Here is a 22,129-nt window from a genome sequence, read left to right as displayed (position 1 = left end):
ATCTTAAGCTTCACATTCCCTTTTCTGCCTCTGTTTTTGGCCAGGGAGTGCTAATTTCTATTATCAAAAGAAAACAGCTTCAAGGGCACATTTGTATCCAGAAAGAGTGTGCCTTTAGAATCACGTTTTATGCGGGCAAAGAGATGTGGACATGGCTAAAAAAAATCACATGATGCAGCGGGAGGAAGGAGGCTCGACCTTGATGGGCTGGGAGGCACCAGGATGGAAGCAGGATGCGCAGGAGCCGAGATGAAAAAGCTCTGAGGCCTCGACTTCAGCAACTCCCTCCTGCAGCACATCAAGCTGAGCGCTCTCATCCACCAAGTAATTAACACAAACCCACTGGAAACGTTGTTTTCAATTAGGCTCACCCAAATTCTATTTCATTTTTAGAATGGAGAGTAAAACCTCAGCTATTCAGCCGCTTAAAAGCCTGACTTCGTAGATAACGGAATTTAAAGATTCATTCACTGGAGTATCAAGTATTCTCCTGAACCAAGGGCTGGAACTGCTGTCTGGGGAGTCAGAGTCTAGGAGAAAGGTATCAATAAGGTGACAAGAACAATCTCTGTTCAGGGTTCTATGGAAACAGACAAGGAGGAATATAGAAATCAGAGCCAAGGAGGCTCTTAAGCAGTAACTCCAAAAAGTAGAGTGTGTTTACAGACCTCCCTGCCTTCCTAAACGGACCACACTGAGGACAGGGATGCCCACGGGCCACAATCACAAACATCACAATCTGTGCTGTGCCGCTGAGATGTAAGATGCAAAGGAAGTGGGAAGTTGACCATAAAGTGATATTACGACTCTAGAAAAGAATGTTTTCTTAAAAGTCCAAGATGATAGCCTGCTTCTATTTTTCTCGCCTGTGAGTAAAATAAAGTGCCCTCCTGGGCAGAGACACAGGGTCAGTGGCAAAACCAACCAGTGGGCGTGGGGTGGAAACAATCTTCCTAGGACTATTTTTCCAGCTCTCTAGATTATCATCGCCTTTCTGGTTAACTCCCTCAGCTTGTCGGCCTAACGTCACAGGCCAGAGGTGCTTTCTGGAAGGCTTGTTCTTATTCTTCCCTCCCTAGTCACGTTTTCCTCAATCGCCCAAGATCTCAGGGCTTATTCCAAGGGAAAGATCACGCAGACCATGAGGACACCTTCAGATGGTTTCCTCCAGCCTCTCCTTCATATCTGGCTTCTACCAGAATTCTAAGCATCTGGAACCTTAAACTCTATCTTTAATAATGAGAGACTAGAAGTCTCTTGCAAGCTATCTAAGTGATAACTCTATATTCCTTGAATAATTCTTTACACTCTGAGGACCCTTTGGATCACTGGTACCCAGGGCAGCCAGGAGGTGGGGTATATATTTCTAGACTCCAACTGCCCGCTGTGTGTGGATGGGCACCTGCTGGTGTCAGCAGAGGCACAATGACACCACAGGGCTGCTTACAGCAAGCTCTTCTGCTCCTGAAACGCTGAAGTTCTAAGTTCTCGTCTTCTCCATCCAGGACCTACGTCCACTGCCTGTCCTGGCTTCCTGCTGCGGCCACTGCCGCTCCTCAAGGTCAGGTGCACTGTGCTGGCCTCTCTGCCCATTCTTCCACTTCCCTTGCGTCTCCTGCTGCCCTGAGCTGCTTCTCCCCCAGTGCTGGGCTTTCCTTCTGTTGTTGTTGTTGTTGCTGGGTATTGGATGTGCTTCATCACTAAAGAGGGTTGGGGTTTGAATTTACTTTGTGGTCCCTGGGGTGTAGAACCCTTGGAAGTTGGAGAAGTCTGGAGGGTAGGATTCTGGAGGTCCAAAGTGGTACTGTCCACCAGACACTCCACCCAAGCCACTAAGAAAGTAATGGTGAGTAAGACAGTGGATTCTGGAGGATGGAGGTGTGTTAGTTATGGTTCAACCAGAGAAAGAGAACCACTTCAGGTGTGAGCATGTGTGTGTATATAAAATATACAATACATATAATTTACAGGAATTTGACGTCAGGTAAGTAATTGTGGGAGCTGGCAAAGCAGTGTCTGTAATGCAGCTGTCTCTGCCCTGATGCTGGAGCTTGAAGTCTGTAGGGCAGGGAGAAGCCAGGGAGGGAGAATACACAGTGGAGGAGAGCAACAAGCTAGAGCCCCAGGCAATGAGCTGAAGCCACGGGTACAGGCCCTTTGCCACACAGCTAAACACACACACCTGGGGAGACCCAGGGTCAGAGAAGCTGCAGGGGGACCCAGGGGAGGATGGAGCAGATGCAGGGTCAGCTGCTGACAAGGTGAGCCAGCCCAAAGCGACGACCTATGGGCTATAACAGCGCTGCGGCTTCATATCCACCCTTCAAATCCCCACGAGAGTCTCCTTTGGGGCCCGTCCTAACTGGAAACATACAAGAAAAGGGATTCTGCAAAGTGTGGTTCAGCCCAGGTAAACTGACGCATTACAAAGCCAGCACAGGGTAGGGTGTTTTTTTCCCAAATCCCCAGCTAAGCTGACCAACAGTCAGTTATTTGGCTGGGTAGTTTGTGGGCCCCTTGTGGAAAAGGAGCTCAGGTGTGGTCGATTCTCTGCCTCAGCTTAGGGAGCATGGGTGTAATCAGAGATCTAATCTCAGCCCACAATATGGGAATTTTGTCTGACAGTTTAAAGCTTTCAGAGTAAATATAAACTAATAATGTTTAACAGAGTGGGAGGGTATAGCTCAAGTGGTAGTTCAATTCCCCAGTCCCTCCTCTAAGAATAAATAAACTTAATTATTCACCCCTGCCAAAATAAAATAATACAATAATACATAAAATGTTTAACAGAGAACTCCTAAAAGAAAGCTTAGCAAAGTACAGGAATGCCATGTAAGGGACATGAAGAAGAAAGGAAGGTCAATGTGGAGAACAGATCCCTGGACCCCAACTCAGGAGAGAGGATTTTGCCCCAGCCACACCCAAAGGCACTCCTCTTCCTCCCAGGCCTTAGCTTCCTGTCTCTATGATGAGGGGTTTCAGCTGATAAGGCGAAAAATCCCTTCTCGGATGACAGTCTACAATGACCAGAGATGCCCACCCTCACATCTAACTAGATCAAGCCCTCGACCTTCGAAAGCCAACCACAAAGATAAAATCCACTCTAACGTATTGGGGTAACAGCCACACAAGGAAGGAGAAGGGAGCAACGAAGGTGACTTCTGGGCCAGCCCTGCTCCGTGCACCTAAAAGCCTAGAACGTGGTGACAGCAGTAGCATCACCTGCCACCGCCAACCCCGGCCTGAGCACCAGGGTGGCTGATGTAAACTTTCAAGATTCTGTTGGAAGGTGTGTGAATCCCCGAGGATGCCTGCTGCTTTGGGAAGTGTGTCCGCTGGTACATTTCCCTCCATCATTGGCACTTGATCTAGGCAGTGGCCGCCCAGAATGCAGAGATGCCTAACAGACTGAGATTTTAACCACATGTCCTAGAGGACGGGGGTGGGAGAGCAGATGCTCTCACAAACAGATGCAATAAACAGAATGTTGACAGCGGAGGTGAGAGAGGATGTAGACTGAGCAGCTGGGATGACGAGGAGGGATAATGACTAACTCGAGCTCATGCCACTGTCACCCTGCCCTTAAACTCCCCAGCCACATGCCTGTCTCTCTCTCGCACTCTCACACTCACACACACACACACACACACACACACGCACTGACGCTGAGTCACCATCTACTCTGCATTTGCTGTAGGTTTTCCTGCATTGCCCTTGGGCTGTTCCTTTTTGTACTGAAAAATATTTTCATGAGGAATATGGAAAGATATTCTCCCTGCAGAGGATTCATGTTGTATACACGTATATGCAAGGATATAATCTTTAATTTACATGGATTCTGTCACATCTCCCTCTAAAACATCTTTACTATTTAGACTATCTTAGACATCACCCACCCTTGTAAGAGGCTCTTTTCTTGGATCCTTGAGAACACTCAGTGGCTAGTATCCATGAAAATGTTTGCTAATCTAATAGGCACAATGTATCTCATTTAAATTTGATTTCTCTGATTACTAGTGGTGTTCAGTATTTTTAACCATAATTCTCAACATCTGTTTCTTAATTCTGCCAATTATCCATTTTTAAAATACGCTATTTGTATTTTTTTATTGATAAGCAGTGTGCATTAGTTTCTTATTGCTGCTCTAACAAACTGCCACAAACTTAATGGATCAAAATAACATAGATCTTTGTTTTTATGCTTCTGGAGATTAGCATCTGGAACGGGTCTTGCTGGGCTAAAACCATGGTATGGACAGCTTCCCCTTCTCCCACTTCAATTTTCTATTGTCCGCCTTCCACTCAAGCAACATTAAAACCCAGCGTTTTAAAAATATTTCTTATTCTTCTGGACCAGTGGTTCTCAACTGGGGGCAACTTTACCCCTTGGGGATGTTTAGCAATGTCTGGGGACACTTTTCCAGAGGCTAGGGACACTGCTAAACACCCAATGCCCAGGACAGCCCCCATAACAGAGAGTGACCCAGCCCCGGGTGGCAGAACTCCCTGCTGCAGTGATGTGGTTTCTCCACCACCGCCTCTCTCTTCCTTGGCTTTCTCTCCGCTTGACTACTCTATTCTCTCCTGGCTCCCTGCCTCAGCTTCTCTCATGTTTGCTGCCCCTTCCACGCCGTACCCTCCAAATGTACGCCCTGCCCTCGGCTCATCCACTGTCTTCTTTTCCTTGGGGACTTTTCTGCTCACCAGCTGCAACCATTACTTTAACAAGATGACTCTCAGACTTGTCCAGCTTTGATCTCTCATCCAATTTCCAAACAGGTACCTCCAACCACAAGCTGGATTTCTCCACTGGGATGTCACATTGTCACGCCAAACCCAACACTCCAAGAACCAAAAACTATCAGCATTCCTCCCCCTCTGAAAACCAGCTTTCTTCTAAATTCCCTTCTGTCCACAGTCTCAGTCCGGCTCAGAATTCATAGGCATTTTGGATTGTTGGCTCCATCCACAAGGTACAGCCCGTCATCAAAAGCCTTTTCACCCTTGTACTATCCTTTTACTTTCAATAAGATTTCCCTCGTTCAGCCTTTCCCACCCTAAACTCTGGTCTCTCATTCTACATCTTCCTCCAGTGGCTCTCTAAGTATCAACGAGTCCTTTCTCCTGAAGCGTGCATAGAGCAAATGCACAGCCTGGACATGCAGGAACCTCCACAGTCTGATCAAATTCATGCTTCTCAATCTTACTTCGCATTATGCCTTTTCATGATTCCTCCACCCTTGACTGAGTTGACTTACTGACCGCCTCCACATCTTTGCAAACATTATTTCCTTGTCCACGATGCCTTCTACCCCTCCCACTCCAGTAGGTATCTGAGCCCTTTCCTCCTCCACAAACTCCGGCTCTTTCAACAAGCTGTTTGTGGCTATTCCAGCCCACAGATGTCTCCCAACACTGAATCCTGCAGATGCTAGACAGGCAAGAAACATCTCATTAATTCAAGAAAAGAGATTAATACACAAAGGCTTAGAAGATATAATTCGTCAAGACTATTTTGTTCATTGTGGCTAAGGAATTAAAAACTTTCAAGCCATAAAATCCAGAGAAAGAGTCTAATTGTTGACAATTAAGCATGGGAAGCATCGGAGGGTAGTGGGTAAGAGCTGAATCTGAGCTCGCACATATTTCAATCACAATTAGAGCTAACACTGCTGATCTTCAAGATCCATGCCTGTAAAGTATGCTAATGCACTTGCCTCATAAAGGTGATGTGCAGATTACATCAGGTAAGGTGTGCAAAGCCCCAGGCACATACATGATGCTTAACAGATACGACCTATCACTATCATCAATACTGGGCTAAATTTATGAGGGGATGACTCCGGTCCTTCTCTCTGGTGTGACCCATCAAGCAATGGAATTATCCAGAAGGCAGGTCTATTCAGGTCTCCTAATTCTAGAAGGTTATAGTCCAAAAATTACTCATCAGATTGCTTCACTGATTTAACAATCTTAAATGCTACACGCCCCTGAGGCAGAGATATGGTGAGCTTCTATTTTGTTTTGTAAAGGATGTCAAAAGGATTTTGGTCCCCTTGATGCAGATAGATGTCCCCCACTTTTCAATATAGATATGAGTGAAAAAGTGCCAGGAACTTAAAAGCATGGTTAAAATTAAACCGATTCTGCAGATGTCCAACAATCTTGTGGGATTAAGTACCAAAGGAGACATTTCACATCAGCTGTGTTTTGAGGGCTGGTATTGTGATTTATAGATACGTGTGTATTAACAAAGAAATGCCAGCAGGAAGAGAAAAATAAAGATTATGGCCCATGTTTTCCCACAGATAAGCAAGAGCAGAGCACTGTAAGAGATACAATACTAGCATGTAGCCTTTTGCAAGTAACAATTCTGACAGATCACCAAGTAGACTCTGAGAAATCCATTTGCAACCTCACTTTGTCCCTTGGTCACAGGCATATCATGAACCCCTTTCTATCTGACATTGGAAGACTAGCTTTCACTCCATGCCACAGTCCAGTCCAGCAGTTGACCTAGTCTTTAAAAGGATCCATCTACCTTTGAGCCCACAAATTGAAGGACACGGGTTTTAGAAGTCATCACATCAGCATCCAGAATTCAAAACAACCAAAAAATACTGTCAAGCATGATCAGAAGTTGCTTTATGAAGTTTAGGTCAAAATTGGTATTCAGAACACTGTATCAAAGAATTCCAGTATGTATCTGATAGTAACCCATGTGATAAGCTATAACTGTTTACTGTTTCATTTTTCTACTGAAACGTTCTATTATTGTGGTCCACCTCCTACGGTGGAAAGGCAGAATAGGGACTTGAAAAGAGCAACAGATTTGCAAGATCTGTGTTTTGGTCAGATGCTACCTTGGGGGTACATCCTCAGGGCACCAATTTGTCTACAATGTGGGCTTAACACCATCTGTTCACTTCAGTGGGTTACAATGAGGAATGAATAAAATAATCTAGGTCAAAGTGCTTAGGAAATTGCAAGGCATAAAGGTAACATTTGGAAAGTATTAATACTTCTAAGAGATCTATGAAATTTTGTTAGAATAGGCTCTGGGAGATTATCTATTGTAATGTTTTTAAACTTTTTTTTTTTTTTTAATCAGGAAAGTCCTTTGTTCAAAGGAAACATTTAAAGCACGACAATGGGCTCTGAAAGGGGTTTCCAGAACCCTGAGGGCTCCAAGGAACATGGCACGAAACCACTGATGTAGCCCAGCCCTGGGTTCCCACGTGGGGAAACAGACTGAAGAGGGGAAGGAGCTGCTGAGACACAAGGGTGTGGCTGTGGGCAGTGGACTGTTTAATATCGAGGTGACACCAAAAGGTCTGATGAACGGCCAGTGTCTGGTCAATTTATATAAGAGACCTTGAAAGGCTTCTGAAGAAGGCTGCTCCCCTGATCCCTCCAACGAAGTCTGTGAAGGCAAGAACCTCGCCTTTGGTTCCCTGGGTCCCACAGTGGTGCAGCCTCTGAGAACTGTTCTTGACTTTCAGGAGCCTCACGGCCAGTAGGACCAGGTATTGATGCTGCAGAGCAAACGGGCGTTTCCACTAAGACCTTCCAAGACAGCCTGAGGGCAGCCTCCTTGGGGTGAGTGACCAGCTCCACGGAAGTCTGATGGAAGTTTGCAGGCGTCTGTGACTCTCCCTGGAAGTTCCGTTCCCAACCTTGCAGGTAACCCGATTAGCCCCGCCCTGCTCTCATCACTCTGCTCCTGCATCCTTCGCCCTCTGGATTATTCTGTAAGAAGGTCTCTGTGAACGCCCCTCTGCTTCTCCATTCTGTGGCCACCTCTACAGTCCTGTGTCTGGAACTTCGCACGTCTCTCAGGAGTTTTTCTGCCTCCACGCTTTATTTCCTCTATTCTATCTCATTAACCAATTCCAGAAAGAGTACATGACTTGGAAGAAAGATCTGTTCAAATTCCAGTTCATCTATTTCTCGATGAGCAGCCTCAGCTCTGCATCCGTTTCTAAATTCACAAAATACCTGCTCCACTTAGACTTCAGAGAGCATGTGGTGGGATTATCATAAAAACCCTGCATTCTGTTATAAAGCTTTGAACAACAACAGACATAATCAGTAACCTTAACAGAACACTGTTGATCATCTCACGCCCTTGTTCAAAAACACTCAGCGATCCCTACCTGAAAAGTCTCAAGCCCTCTGGCCGTCGTTCCAGCGCCACAAGCCCCACCCGTCTGCTGGCCCAGAATGGATGCCGCATGGACTAACAGAGGGAGGACACACACAGGCAAGGAAAAAGCAGCACTGGGCCACTCGTGGCCAGTCACACCACACTGTGAGCTTGCTCAGCAGGGGCCACAAATGACAGCTATGGCAAAAGCTGAAACACGACTGGTGGACAAGGCTATGGCAAAGCAGTTGGCAGGGGGTCGGGGCGTCTGGGTAACGGGCAGGGAGAAAGGAGGCGGGGAAAGGCCTGGCTCAGCAGCGCTGGAAGATGTTAGCTGAGGGGAGGCAGGTCTGCCAAGTTGCTCCTTAGGAAACTGAGGCTGCTGTGAGCTTCTGAGCTGTGTGTTCTCCCCAGAGCCTCACCCAGCAGGGCTGATCCCAAAGCAGAAGGCAACAGGGCTACACGAACTATAAGACAAGTTCCTAGTGGGCAGGGGCCATGCCTGTCCTGCTCACCATCCAGAACCAATGCCTAGAGCAGCGCCTGGCACACAGGCAAGAAATATTCACGCTCAGCTCTCTGGGTTTGAATCCCAGCTCTACCACTCTGCCAACTGGGCTACCCAGGGCAGGTTACTTCGGGTCTCTATGTTTTAGTTTTCATCTCTCTAAAATTGGGATAATAGTACGGAGCTCCTAACTGGGAGGATGAAATGAGCCAGCGTATCACATGCACTACACACGTCTCTGCCCTACTTTGTGAGGTGTCTTCTCTGGAGGCCAGGTCCTGGTGAGGGACTCCCAGATACCTCCCCACTCAGGCCCCAGGCACATCTCGTGTCTGGCGATGCTAGTGTGTGAAGGGTCCAGAGGCCCTAAGCCAGGGGGCCTCCAGCTTCCTCCCATCAGGGTAAAGTGTCAAGAGACTTGCTTCCACAAGCATGGAAAGGGGGCATGCTCTGGCCTTGGTCTCCCTGAACCAGAATGCAAGAAAGTGAGGGACCCTGAATCATCTCTAACAGATGAAGAAAGTCCTCTGCGGACTCTAGGGCTGATGACCATTATCTGTGACAAAGTGTATGAGGAGTACTGAGTCATCCCAGCGTACCTGGAGCGGCAGGGCCAGGCAACCAAGTCTACCCGATCACATCTACAAATATCTTTTCATGTGATCCAACTTGATTTTTACCAAAAAACTCAGACAAAGGAGGAGAAAGTCTATTTGTTTCCGAATCAAAGGGACAGACATAACAGAAGTACCGCACAGCTATGTTAAAAAGCAGAGGAGGGGAGATCGGCCTTTATGTTTCCTCAAAAAGCCGCAGTGCTTTTGCAGTCAAAGCACTTGTCTTGTTTTCCCTCAAAGTGGCAGCACCAACATTTCTCCTCATGCCGACTACCCTGCAATGCCTGTCAGTCGCTAGGCAACGCGAAGAGCCATCGCTTCCTGCCCACCCACAATGCACAGCTTTCATAATTGTTCTCACTGGGTCTGCCAATTACTCGGAGGCACCATCTCCTCAGCCAAGGCTGCTGCTTCAAGCTCATCTTCTCGCCTGCTCGGTCCTGTGGTAAAACTGAAACACTGTACCTGTCATCGTGTTCCAATAATTTCCATAACAGGCTGCCCATCAAACACAGGATGATTTCACAGTAGGATCAAAAGCTATAAATAGCTTTCTATAGAAGCAACTAGACAAAAGTAGGCTAATATAACATTCTAATAAGTTCAAGCTAAAAGTGCTGGTTTTAAGTTTCTTTGAACATCGTTTTCTGGCTGAATACGCTTGTCTTGATTACACAGAGTGATTGCAATCAAATTTTAACCACATTGAGTTCAGAAAAGGCTCTGTCCAAGGGAGTCTTCAAGTCACATATTACACAACCATGTTATAAAAACAAAACAGATAAGATCTCGATAAGCAGCTTTCTTGAACCTCTAAGAGGGCTAATGAATGTGAGTTTAATAATAACATGTGGTTGTCAGCAGCCACTAGAAACCAAGCGGTCGACTAACATGTGACACGTCACACAGTTTAATAAGTGACGGCCACATTTACTTCCTACCATCTTCTCAGAGCACTCCACGAGTGAGATAAAGGCCCAGATTAGAAATAAACTTCCCAAAATTTAAGCAGCGAGGCTGGTAAGTGGCAACCCCAAATGAGGACACAGATCTTTGGACTCTACCTTAGTGCTTCTTCCTCGATAGTAATGTTGGCTGGTTGGGTAACATTCCCACCTGAGGTTACCTGGGGTTGAAAGTGCTGATGGGGTTAAAGCTATTAAACCCAAGAAACTAGCAGCAGTGGTTTGAGGCTGAGGAGCCAGGAGGGCTGGGGAACAGGAGTGAGAAGACAAACTTGCTTGGCATACTCTCGTCCTACTAGGTGTGGATACAGTCTATTTGGAAGAAGAGCTTTGCAAGGGGCTCTGATTCAAATACATACTGGTCCTTGACCATATGCTGTGCGCAGGGTTAGATGCTGAGGATAAAGATGAGTAAGATCTGACACCCGCTCTCAGGCAGCTCACCATGTACTGAGGCAAAGGGACGCCCAAAGAACCAGTAAGAAAGATGTAAAAGGACCAGGCAAAAAGTGCTGTGGAAACAGGAAGGACAAATAGTCATGTCTGCTGAGCCACCAAAAGTTTCAAAGGGGAAGATTTGAGATTGATCTTAAGAATAAGCTTCAGTGCTCTGGACAGTACAGAAAGGAAGACAAACAAAACCTAAGAAGCAGTCAGAAAATGAACATTTCTGAACAAGAGGGATACCATACGTATATTCATTCAAAATTTTCTGAGCCACTGCAGATCAGGTACGACACTGGGCACTATACTTACTGGTCAACACTGTGCTCCCATGCAGCGGACCAGCTAACCCGTTTCCAGACTCTTGAACTGCAGGACAAAACAATGTATTGTTTTCTGCCACTTAGTTTATGGTAACGTATTACAAAGCAACAGAAAACTAATACAAGACGCAGAACAGAAGAATGTCTGTTAAGAAACAATACTTATTTGTTAACGTGCATGTAAATTCACTTTGAAAGAAATTCCAAAGGGTGGCAAAAGGATTTGAGCAATGGCAATATTTTTGGTAAAAGTAACTAGCTTCAAAAGGTGGTCACCTTGAAGGGCAACACCTCTTTGGGTGGGCTGATCTGCCTTATTTAAAATAAAAGTCTCATGATCACGTTAGAGTCAAAATTCACATTGCTTATCACCCATCTTGCTTACTACTGGTATTTTCTTCTGGGAAATTTGTTTTAGTAAAAAGTAGCCATTCATCCCAAACATGAACATTAACATGGATTGGTAATAATAAATCAAAGTAGTAAAGTGTCAAAAAAAAAAAAAAAAAGGAGGGGGAGTTCAATGTATGCAGCTTTTGAGTTATTTTTCTTTTCCTAAAATCCAGTTCTTAAAACATAACACGTCTGCCACGTTGTGGACGGACTGTGAGACTTGCTGGCATTATCTGTTCATCTGGCCTAGAATCCATGGTTCTCTCTACAGCCCTCCCTCATTACTCTAAAGCAGGAAAATGCATCGGATGAAAGAACGGCAACAACCATACATCAGCTGTTCACAAAGCCCTGAACTTATTCTCAAAGATGACAGCATCACCCAGCAGGAGACACAAGCCAGGGGATGTCCAGAAAAGCATGGGCACCTGGGGCCTTCACCACGACAAGGCCATTAGCACGAGTGCGAGGCTGCTGGACACCCTACAGCAGGCAGGACACTCTGGCACAACAAAGGGTTATCTTGACCGAAATGCCACCTACTGCTCTGACCCCACCGTCCGCCCACCCCACCCACTCCAGCAACACCCACTGTGCGTCTCAAACACAGCCAGCGTATTCCCAATGCTGCCTCTCTGCCCAGAGTGCTCTCCCGTGGCCGTGCAGCCACATGGCTCCCTCCCCTCTTCCACGCCTCTGCTGAAACATCACCACGTCAGTTTGTTGACCACCCTGTTCAATGAGCAGCCTCCTTCTCTGACCCAGGCACCTACCACCCGACAGCACAGCACCTGAGGATGTGCCTGGGAACTCGGGCACTTGTTGAACCTCTCTGGGCTTCGCTTCTCCATCTGTAAAGGGTTAGGATTTACAGAGATGCTGCAGGATTGTTATGAGGATTACACGAGAGTACGTGCACGTATGAAATGTGCTTTTAGTCGAGTGCCTGGAACCTAAAGTAAGCACTACATGTTAGCTCTGAAAATCTAAAAACAACCTAAAAGCAACTTTGAAATTAAGCTATTACCTAACTCATTTTATGTAATGGCAAAACTTGAACTTCTTAACTCATCAGTGACACAAGCTGACCTAAGCTAACACGAGGAAGTTAGTGGACGAGACATGTATCATACTACGTTTCTAAACTCCAAATACTCAAGCACTTCTGGTCCCAAAGATTTGGAGGAAAGGACTGTGCACCTAAGTTATTACTCTACTGTAGTTTTCTCTATAGCAATTATCACCATTTGATACATATAAATCAACTTACTTGTTTTTTTGTGTAACTCCCACCACCATAAAGTCAAGGATTATGTTCTATCATTGTACTCCCTGCAGCTGGAAAAGTGCCTAGGACATAGTAGGTGCTCAATAAATCCATGTTGAAATGAATGATTAAATTCTATAATGTCCAAAATACAACGTGTTAACATTTCTTAGGTAGAGGGAAAAGAATTTCACAGAGGACGGCAGCAAGTTGTTCTTCAACTCAGGAGGGGCAGCTTGGATCCAATTCCTTTGTGTGGCAGTGAAGCACTTGGTAAGGGTGAAAAGCCCACTTGATATTTACTCTCCTTATCTACCTCAGCTCCCCGGCGTCACCCTCCTGCTACTCTTCCTGAACATCAACAAAAGCTCAGGGTGTCAGTGATCAGTTCTAAAGAGAACTCCAAAATAAACTCTGTGTACACCAGTCTCCTGAGTGCAACACCTCACACAATTCCACGTGACCTTCCTTCCACAATAAATCACTCTAATCAAATTGACCATTCTCCTACCAAAACCAGTTTCATTTCCTGACTTTCCTACCAGCCACACCCTGAGCCTAGGATTCACCTTTGAAGCTATGCACCCAGTCCAGGCAGTGCTTTCAGGGGTACAGCCTCCATCCTGGCTTTCATTTGCTTCTTTGTTAACTAATCTGCACTGAGCACCTCTATGTGCCAGGCACCAGGATACACTGAACAACACAGACATGGACTTGGCTCAGAGTCCAGATAAGAAGTCAATGTTCACACAAGCAACCACACTGAGCGGGAAACACTGACCTTGCAGGAAGCATATGTACACTGCAAGGCTAAGGAAGCAAGGAGAGCCTCAGTGAGGTTTAAGTTGAGAACTAGAAGTCCTTGAAGGCCTTGCTGGGTGAAAATCTACTTGTGCAGGATGGCCAGGAAAGCATTACACTGCAATCACCTGACACATGGACAGCGAGCTGTCTGGTCCTAACGTAAATCCCACGAGAGCAGGCACCTCACCTCTGCCTTCCGCTCTGTCCCCATGCCTGGCGTCGGCAGCTTTGCCAGCTGCAGGCAAACACTTGCTGGGCGAGGGAGTCGCCTCAGCTCTGCAGTCTGATTCCTCAGGCTCCTGCGATGACTGGACGAGGCGATGCAGGTAAAGCCCTAGAACTTTCCACCACGTGGTAGCTGCTTGAAGAAGATCAAGCGTCTCCCCTGTCCCTTTTTTCTTACCCCCGCAGAGCAGAAATAACCTTTGTTCAAGGTCCTGGCCAGGGCCTCATGTTCCCCCAGAGACCCACCAGGGGACTGAGAGTCCGAGGAGAACCACGTGACGGGTCCCACGGCCTGAGGACGGACTCTGAGGTTTCCACTGTTCTGTGGTCGCTGCATCAGTTTGCACGTTGAGCTGCTTACCGTGAGGAACCATCGCCCTATACTTACTTGTTACAGATATCATTTCACGTGTTCACAATGAAACATTTATTACAAACACTGTCACCTAATAATTTTAATTGATACTCAGAATTAAGCGTAGTTAAGTAGGGAAGATGAGTGCCATATGTTGGGCACTATCACTCCAGTCTGTGGGCTGGCCCTATGGACTTTGGACTTTCAAGCTCCCATAATCGAGAGTCAATTCCTTGAAATGAAAATAAATAAAAATACATCTCATCTACTGGTTCTGTTTCTCTGGAGAGCCCTGACCAACACAGCCAAGCAAGAGGAACCAACTGGGCTCCCCCAGCCTTTCCATTTCCTCCTTACAGGCCGGCCCTTCGAACAGCCCCTCCTCTCCTCTATCCCTGGATCCCAGCACCAGGACTTCCATCTCTACCAAACCTCAAAGACCCACAGTGAGAGCAAGACTCTGGCATTTACTTCTTGGAGAAGCCTACCCGATGGCAAGAGGGGAGAAAAAGAGCTCACTTCTGATCACTCCGTGTGGGTAGGAGGCGAGTTGGATGCTTGTGAATGCTTAACTTGATTTCTCTGGGCACCAGTTTTGCCAGGGGAAAAAAAGCTTGATAAAACCACTTTTACCCAGTAATTGATATGTTTCTCTATATTGCTCTGAGTCTATTCTGAGAAAAAGCAGTTTGCTAAGTTAATAGTTAAGGGGATTTTAACCAAAGTTGGAAGGGTAGCCTTCAAATTCAATTCAACATTCATGCGAAGTGGTGTGATTTCACTAATAGCCTTGATGAGTACAAGAAAGTAGTATCATGGGTTAGAGGATTCTGCCAGATCTGATTGAGGGAAATGTCACATCATTTAAGGCACTCAACACAAAGCAAAATAGCAACACGCTTGTAATAAAGTAGCTCTTGGGACGTATGGCGGCCTACGACTCAGCGATGCTTCCAATGGTAGCATTTTAGAACTGGAAGCAGGTAGACCTTTTCATCCAGTCCTGTCCACTCAGCATTAGAGTACGCAGGAAGTGCAGGTCACACATGGGATCAGGATGCGACGGGACCAGTATTAAAAGCCAGGTTTTCCTCCTTGCAACTTAGTAACTTGGTTTAAAAGACAGTTACTGAACACGGAGGTGAGCTGACACTGAAATGTGGTCTCTTTGAACATCCACGTCCCTTTGGAGAGTGTTCAAGGATCCACATTATGCCCCAAATTCATGTCTTGTTGGTTAACTTTGCAGAAGATTAGGTAGCATTATAAATAACTCCCTGTCACTTTAATTCAGGAATACTGGTAATAATCTAGCTTTCTCAAGTGTGTTCCTATTTAAAGCAAAAGCAGGGGAGGGATTAACAATCTCACACTCACCAAGGGAGCTGAGGCTTGAACTCCTTGCCCAGAGAGGGGCCAGGCACCCTCCACATCTCCACTCTGCCTAGTACTTCAGTCAGTCTCCTGCAATGACTCCCCGACCTGGGGTATCTACAGCTCAGGTTTCATACCCAGGTGACCTACCCTTCAGAGGCAGAAGTTTCTCTTTTTAAAGACACACAGCAGAAAATGCAGTAATCCCCCTGGCCGTCCTGCACCGCCGTGAGGGTGGAGCTTGGACAAGTGTAAGGGCAGCTCTCACGTCCTGGGGCCGCTGTGTCCCCAGCACTGGGCTCCACATCTCATCTAAATCTCACAGTAACCCCCAGAGGCAGCCATCACTCCCCATTTTATAGAGTAGGAAATAGCCTCAGGTTAAATAAATTATAAATAAATTTCCCAAGTTCACAGAGCTAGTAAATGATAGAATAGCATCTTGAATCCTACCTTTAGGACTCAGAAAGTATGTTTTCCCACTTATGCTGTGGTGCCCCCAAAACGCGGGAAGCCCTCTCTCACATCTGGTCTCCATCACTGACACTGCTCAGGCCTCTGGTCCTTATCCTGAGTCAGGGTGAAACGTTTAGGCACTAATTTCCATGAACTAGGAAAGTGACTTGGTTTTGTTTCTAAGTGACTCTTTTGTTTAAAAGTTTGTTCATCGTTAAAGAAATAATTCTACTCCAAGCTACCTTAACTAGCTGCTACTGACATCAATTGTGTTATTAAATCATGAAGAGATGCCTAATGGTTTTTGATCAGACTAGAAGACAAGAATTAAAGTGCTAGTCCAGCTCCATTTTCCAAAAGGTGTAACAATCTGTCTTGCTATAAAAACCAACACAAGAATGCTAATAGGTAGGGAGTTTCTTATGGGGGTAACGAAAATAATCTACAATTAGATTATTGTGATGGTTGCACAAATGTGTGAATATACTAAATCATTGAATTATAAATTTAAATTGGTAAATTTTATAGCATGTTAATTATATCTTAATAAAGATGTTTTAAAAACCACAAAGGAGATCTGAGTGCTAAAGTTTCATTTACCTAAGAAAATCAGGGAATATTAATTTTATCCTGTTAGTCTTCTTCTGTATTTACCCCAAGTGTCAATTTGCCTAATCCCTATTATTGAAGTATTAAATACAGAAATAAACACGAACTTTATGCAAACCTTGTAACATCCAGACTTATAAGTAAAATCAAGCAATGACTAGATGCTCTATAAAAGGACTAACTAGTTATAGGCCTCTGTTAAGTAAGACTCGTGTAAGACACACACACACGCACACACTCACACATACAGAAAACTAACTACAACTCACAAAAGCACTTTTTGGAACCCCATTCAGTACTCTAAGCAGGAGTTACAAACATTTAAAAAATTCCTCCCGTCGGGAACATAAGCACTATTTACCTTGTGACAAGGAACCAAGCAATTTGACTGAAGTCTGGAGAGGGTCTCATATACGTCTTAATATGTGGCATGGCATTGCTGCGGCCCGATGTGTCGGCTGACCATTTGCTAGTGATGGGAAAGACAGATCACTAATTAGAAAGCACAGATTGGTCATGGTCCTAGGATTAGGAAACCGCATGAAAAGCAAAAATACAGTGAGGACACAGTTCTCCGTGATATGACCTGTGATAGCTTCTTCAACTGTTCAGATAACAGAATAACCCATGTTCAGCTTAGAATGCAGGTGTGTAGAAGAAACATTTACCACCACTCACAAAAGCACTGTGATGTGCTAGCGCGTGGCCTTATCGTCTTCTTTGTTATGAATATACACACACATGCGTATCTATTATTTCTACTGTACATCTAACTGCATGTATGTCGGCTTAAAAGCAGGAATTGTGCTCCTGTGGCATATCACTGGGTAGAAAAGGCTCACCAAACACTTGTTGAATGAACAAAATACAAAATGGGAAAAACATAATCAGTATATCAAAATGGAATGTTGAAAAGCAGGGGGATAATTCAGAAATAACTCAGTCAAATGCTGATGCTCATATGTCTGAGTTTGGTTTCTAAGTTTCCTACATCGCAGGCCTAAGGTTCCATGGGAGAAAATGACGTATATCATGAGGCAACAGTCCTTCCTTATAAGAGGATGCTCCTTCAAGAGAGCAAACCGTAAGAGCAAAATCAAGATTAGGGAGATTCATCGTTAGATTATTAAATTCACGTATACAAAGATACTACTGAAAGGTGCTCAATATAAGAAAGGCTCCAGGATGACATTCTGAATTAGACTGGAAGCAACTGAAATGTAATCTCCCTTTGTTTCTGGTGTCCAGCACAATAAATGCCTGTTGACGCAAGTATGAAACTAGAATTGGCCTCGAACATGCAGGATGTGCAGCCACTCAGCCAGGGGAGAGGATGAAGGGCATCCCGTTCACCCGAGCACCTGATCATCTGCTGACCTCTTGCAATGAGCCAACGCCACCCGGGAGAACAGCAGCGTGGACTCCTCCTTTGGCAAGCCTGCAGTCACACAGCGTATATGGGTGTGCAGACAGAAGGACGATGTAAATGAGAACTACAATGCTGCTTATGTAAATTCTCAACTTCCCCACATGTTCTGTTTATTCATCTTTTTCTTTGTATGCAAATATTTAAACAGAAACCACGGAGGTAAATTTGACTCTTTGGTACTAAAAACCAATTCCAAGAAATGTCCAGAACCTTTTTTTAAATTATTTCTATCACGAACATATGTAGATTGAAAAATATAGCTCTGTTATGTAAGGTTCTTTTCTTAAAAAAAAAAAAAAAAAGAAAAGAAATCAGACTGACAAATAATGTTCTTATTCCTAAAGAAGCAACAGCAACATTCTAAACTGACTACTTACTGAAAATAGGAGTGGAGCCAGTTCTGCTTCTCTGCTGTCTGGATGCTATAGGGAAGAGAGCCTCCAGCTTTTAAAAAAGAAAAATAAAATAAATAAAAACTATCGACTACGGTTTGAAGAGCCTTCATTAAGAAGAAAATCTACAGAAACAGCTGGAAGGTAAAAGAAAACACTACTCATTGTTTGGAATAGTTAGTTCTTCGAAAGAAAAAACGGCTATACTTGCATTAAGTATGCTCTCTCAAGGGGGTTCCTTTCTTGGGGATTCATACTGAATAGTAAATGCTTACTATCCGAATACAAAAAGGGGCTGGTAATTTAACATCTGTGGCAGCACGGATCTGAAATGCTAGGAGAGAGCACAGAACGAATCCGGGCCCGTCCTGCTATCCTCGCTCAGGCGAGACACCCTCATGCACATTTTGCAAGGTGAGGTCTGGTGCACCTGTGTCTACCCAAGATCAGGACACTGGGGGTGTAGGGGTTGGGGGGAAGACTAGGTGAGAACTCAGTTCTCCTGCCTCCTTCACTTTTTACACTGATACTTCCAAACAGAACTTGTACTAGCTAAACCGTCTCACAAATGAAATAAAATGATCACTGAAATAAATTAAAATGTTCAGGGAACAGTTACATTTTTAAAAAGACATTCTAAAAGCCATATTCCTTCAAAGAGAATAAAGACACAGTTCCAAGTGGAAAGACAATTAGAAGTCAATTTTTGCTCATCTCTGAAAGGAGGAAAGTTCCATTGTAGATTCACTGGTGACTTTCCAAACACCTGCTGGAACTTCTCCATAGTAATCTACATCCAAAGAAGGCTTTAAATTTCTCTGACATATCGGATAAGGCATGTTGTATGTCTCACTACAAACAACTAACAACATATTCAAGGTTTCAGGACCAGTTAGAAAATAGCTTTATTGAAAATACCATGTTCTTCCCCATTAAAAAGCACACTTTGAATGGATCTAGCCTATTAGAAGTAAAGAAAGGAGGAAAAAAAAAAAAAGAAACCATAAACCCCCAAATTGCCATATCCTTGAGTCCCAGTGAAATAAGTTTTGCCATTAAAAAGCAACAAATGGGCTCCAAACTCCATTGAGATTTTTCTGGCCGGGTCACCAGTAGTTTGATAAGCAATAAATGGACCAAGTTAGTCTAATTCAGAGAACTCTGCTTCCAGCCACAAGCAAATGCCAACCAGGTCTTCCCCTTTCCCGGAGCCATTACGCTGTTTGGGTTTATGGTTAATACCTCCTGAATGTACCATGTAGAGGGGCTGCTGAATTCCAGAGAAGTTCAGTGCCCAGCACCGGTATAAGGGCAACAAGACAAGATTGGAAGACGTCTACAAAACCATCCTAGGATTTTACAGATGCAGCCCTTGAGAGAACAGACGTATCAACCAGGTTAAACCAAGGGTTTCATCTCAATATTAAGCATAAGTTCCAGACGTTCAATCTTATCTGTGTCTGGGATTCAAATCTGGAAGAACCCCACAGTACGTCAGGCAGGGAGGAAGCAGAGGCAGAGAGAGGGCCGAGAAAGGTCTTGGCAGGGAGCTGTCGGGGGCGCTGCTTTTATCTGGACGTCTGATCTGGACAACTAACTCGCTGGTGGTAGAGAAGAGAACCAACTTATTGGTAAAAACTCAGAGGGTTATTATGAGGATTAAGTAACATCCTAACTGCTCAACTGCATGGCATCATCTCTGGAACACATTACCTACTTTCATGATGCTTCCCCAGTTGAAAGAGAATGATCTCCAAATTTCTAACCAATACGTTTCTCATCTCAAGGAGGAAGGTGTTCTTATTACTTGTTTTAAAAAGTCTACCAGGGCATTTATGAAATATACATAGAAAACACAATCGGGACAGTTTCTCCAGCAGTTACCTGGATATCCTTCTAAGCTGGTCCGCACATTTTCCACTGAAGGATAGATCTAAAAATAAAGGAAAACAGTAACACTTGGAATGTACTATGTTGAAGAAACTATTTGTTAAAAGGAATAAAGATTAGTTTTTAAGAAAATGAAAATCTTAACTAAATATACTTAAAGACTTAGAAAATGTGCTTTAAGTTTCAAAAAGTTTTCATCTTACTGAAAAAACTCAACTTCTAGTAATTAAACTATAGAAAGCACTGTAGTCAATGAAAGAGAATTATGTTTCGAGTTGAATATTTTTCCTCTGAAATGCCAAGTCAAAACTGAATTGAACACAAAATTAATTATTAATTCAGAGGTCTCCAAATAATTAACAAAGCCCATAATTCTGTGGGCAATGCTTTACCAAATTTTTTTTCCCCTTGGCATGACAACCTGAAGGAAGGAATGGAAAATGTGTGGGCTAGTCTGTGGCTGAGATGGGGCTCTGCATGAAGCGGTCCGCTCCCAGCACCAGATCATGCTGGGGCCACTTGATTACAGATGAGGATGCTAATGCGTTTCCATCCAAACCCACTGAATAGAACCTCTCTCTCTGACAAGGAGGACTGATTGCATGCTTCTCCTGGACTAGAGAATGGAAACAGTTAACTTGAGGAGGAAAATCACTCACCAGATGAAGAGGGACAGCACTTCCTGGGGTCTTGCCCTCCATCCCCAGTGTCACCAAGCTCTCTTTAAACTCAGAACATAGCCATTTTGACTCATCAGCCCCCATGGAACCAATGCTTGAAAACTGACCAAGTATCGGCCAAGGCTCTGCCTCTGGTCTGGACGAGGCGTGCTCTTTCAGGAGCTGGGAGAGGATGAAAAGCGACAGCCACTTGAATCCGGTGAGCAGAAATGCTGGGACAACTCAGAACGTGCTTTCCCACCCTTGGAATGACTCATTCAAAAGGAAATGCTGAAAATATCAGCAATCAGTTTCATACCCATGTCCAGTTTTTTTCTTCTTCTTATTTGGGAAATATTTTTAAATACTAAAAATATTTTACTTTAAAGAAATAGTGGACAGAAGTATTCCTCTCCAAAATTCTTTGATTTGTACTAAAAGCAAAAACAGATTAAAAAAATAAAAAGATCCATTTTAGTTGCCATCTCAGCTAAACCACCAACCTGCCACATGCAACTAGACTTCCGCCTTGAAATCTTAATTCTTTAAAATACCTAAACAATTCTGAGAAGGTCCAACTATTGAACATTTGGACTCTTTATCATTTGAAAGAGGTTTAACACTTGGGCTCCAGGCAGCCGTAACGGTCTATAAATAAAAGAGAATATATTTACATGTGGCACATACTGCCCTAAGCTCTGTGGAGGATTGACCTGCATTTCCTGCTTTGCTTGCTACTGATGCAAAGCTGCAGAAACAATTCAGAAAACATTTGGGAATTTCACCCACTTAAACACGAACCGAGTATCCACCTAGAGGCTGGAGAAAGGAAGAAAAATAAGCTGCAGTTCCTGCACCAGTGGAGCTCACATTCTGATGGATGTAGTGTTACGTTTAATGTGTGTTAGTTTCCTTACCACAGAGCAGGCACCAATATTGATAAGCACACTTCCCAATAAAGCCTAAACAGTTCTCAGCTTCCACCTGGGGTGCAGCATGGTGGGGGGCACAGGGCTGAGCTGACAACCACAAGACAGTTCCAGGCTCAGCCCTGATCGGTTACATGACCCCGGACAAGTCCCAGGGCTTACACGTCAGTGAAACAGACAGCTGATCACCCCGCATCTTCCCTGGAAGGCAGCTGTGATGCAGCACAAGCTACTGGCTGTGCAAAGTGGTTTCAAACTCTAAGATGTGACTCAAAGGTCAACAACATTGTGAAGCCAGACAATGTGCGTGATCACCCGGCCTTTCTGAGCCACCAGTCCACAAA

At 44.6% G+C, this 22,129-nt stretch overlaps 1 protein-coding gene across 2 annotated transcripts in view; it reads right to left on the bottom strand.

The window, feature by feature from the left end:
- Nucleotides 1-22,129, bottom strand: part of TDP1 (tyrosyl-DNA phosphodiesterase 1) — a 75,305-nt gene that overhangs the window by 26,276 nt on the left and 26,900 nt on the right. For both annotated transcript variants that reach the window (XM_010988267.3, XM_010988258.3), the window contains exons 12-15: nt 20,857-21,039; nt 20,192-20,240; nt 18,293-18,359; nt 16,848-16,955 (exon numbers count right to left, since the gene is read on the bottom strand). In XM_010988267.3, the coding sequence (XP_010986569.1) occupies nt 16,848-16,955; nt 18,293-18,359; nt 20,192-20,240; nt 20,857-21,039 (407 nt within the window). The remainder of the gene's footprint in view (nt 1-16,847; nt 16,956-18,292; nt 18,360-20,191; nt 20,241-20,856; nt 21,040-22,129) is intronic.

The sequence above is a fragment of the Camelus dromedarius genome, chromosome 5, assembly GCF_036321535.1.
Source record: "Camelus dromedarius isolate mCamDro1 chromosome 5, mCamDro1.pat, whole genome shotgun sequence".
Taxonomy (NCBI): Eukaryota; Metazoa; Chordata; class Mammalia; order Artiodactyla; family Camelidae; genus Camelus; species Camelus dromedarius.
The sequence above is the reverse complement of the archived record's forward strand: the minus strand, read 5'-3'. Positions and strand labels throughout refer to the sequence as shown.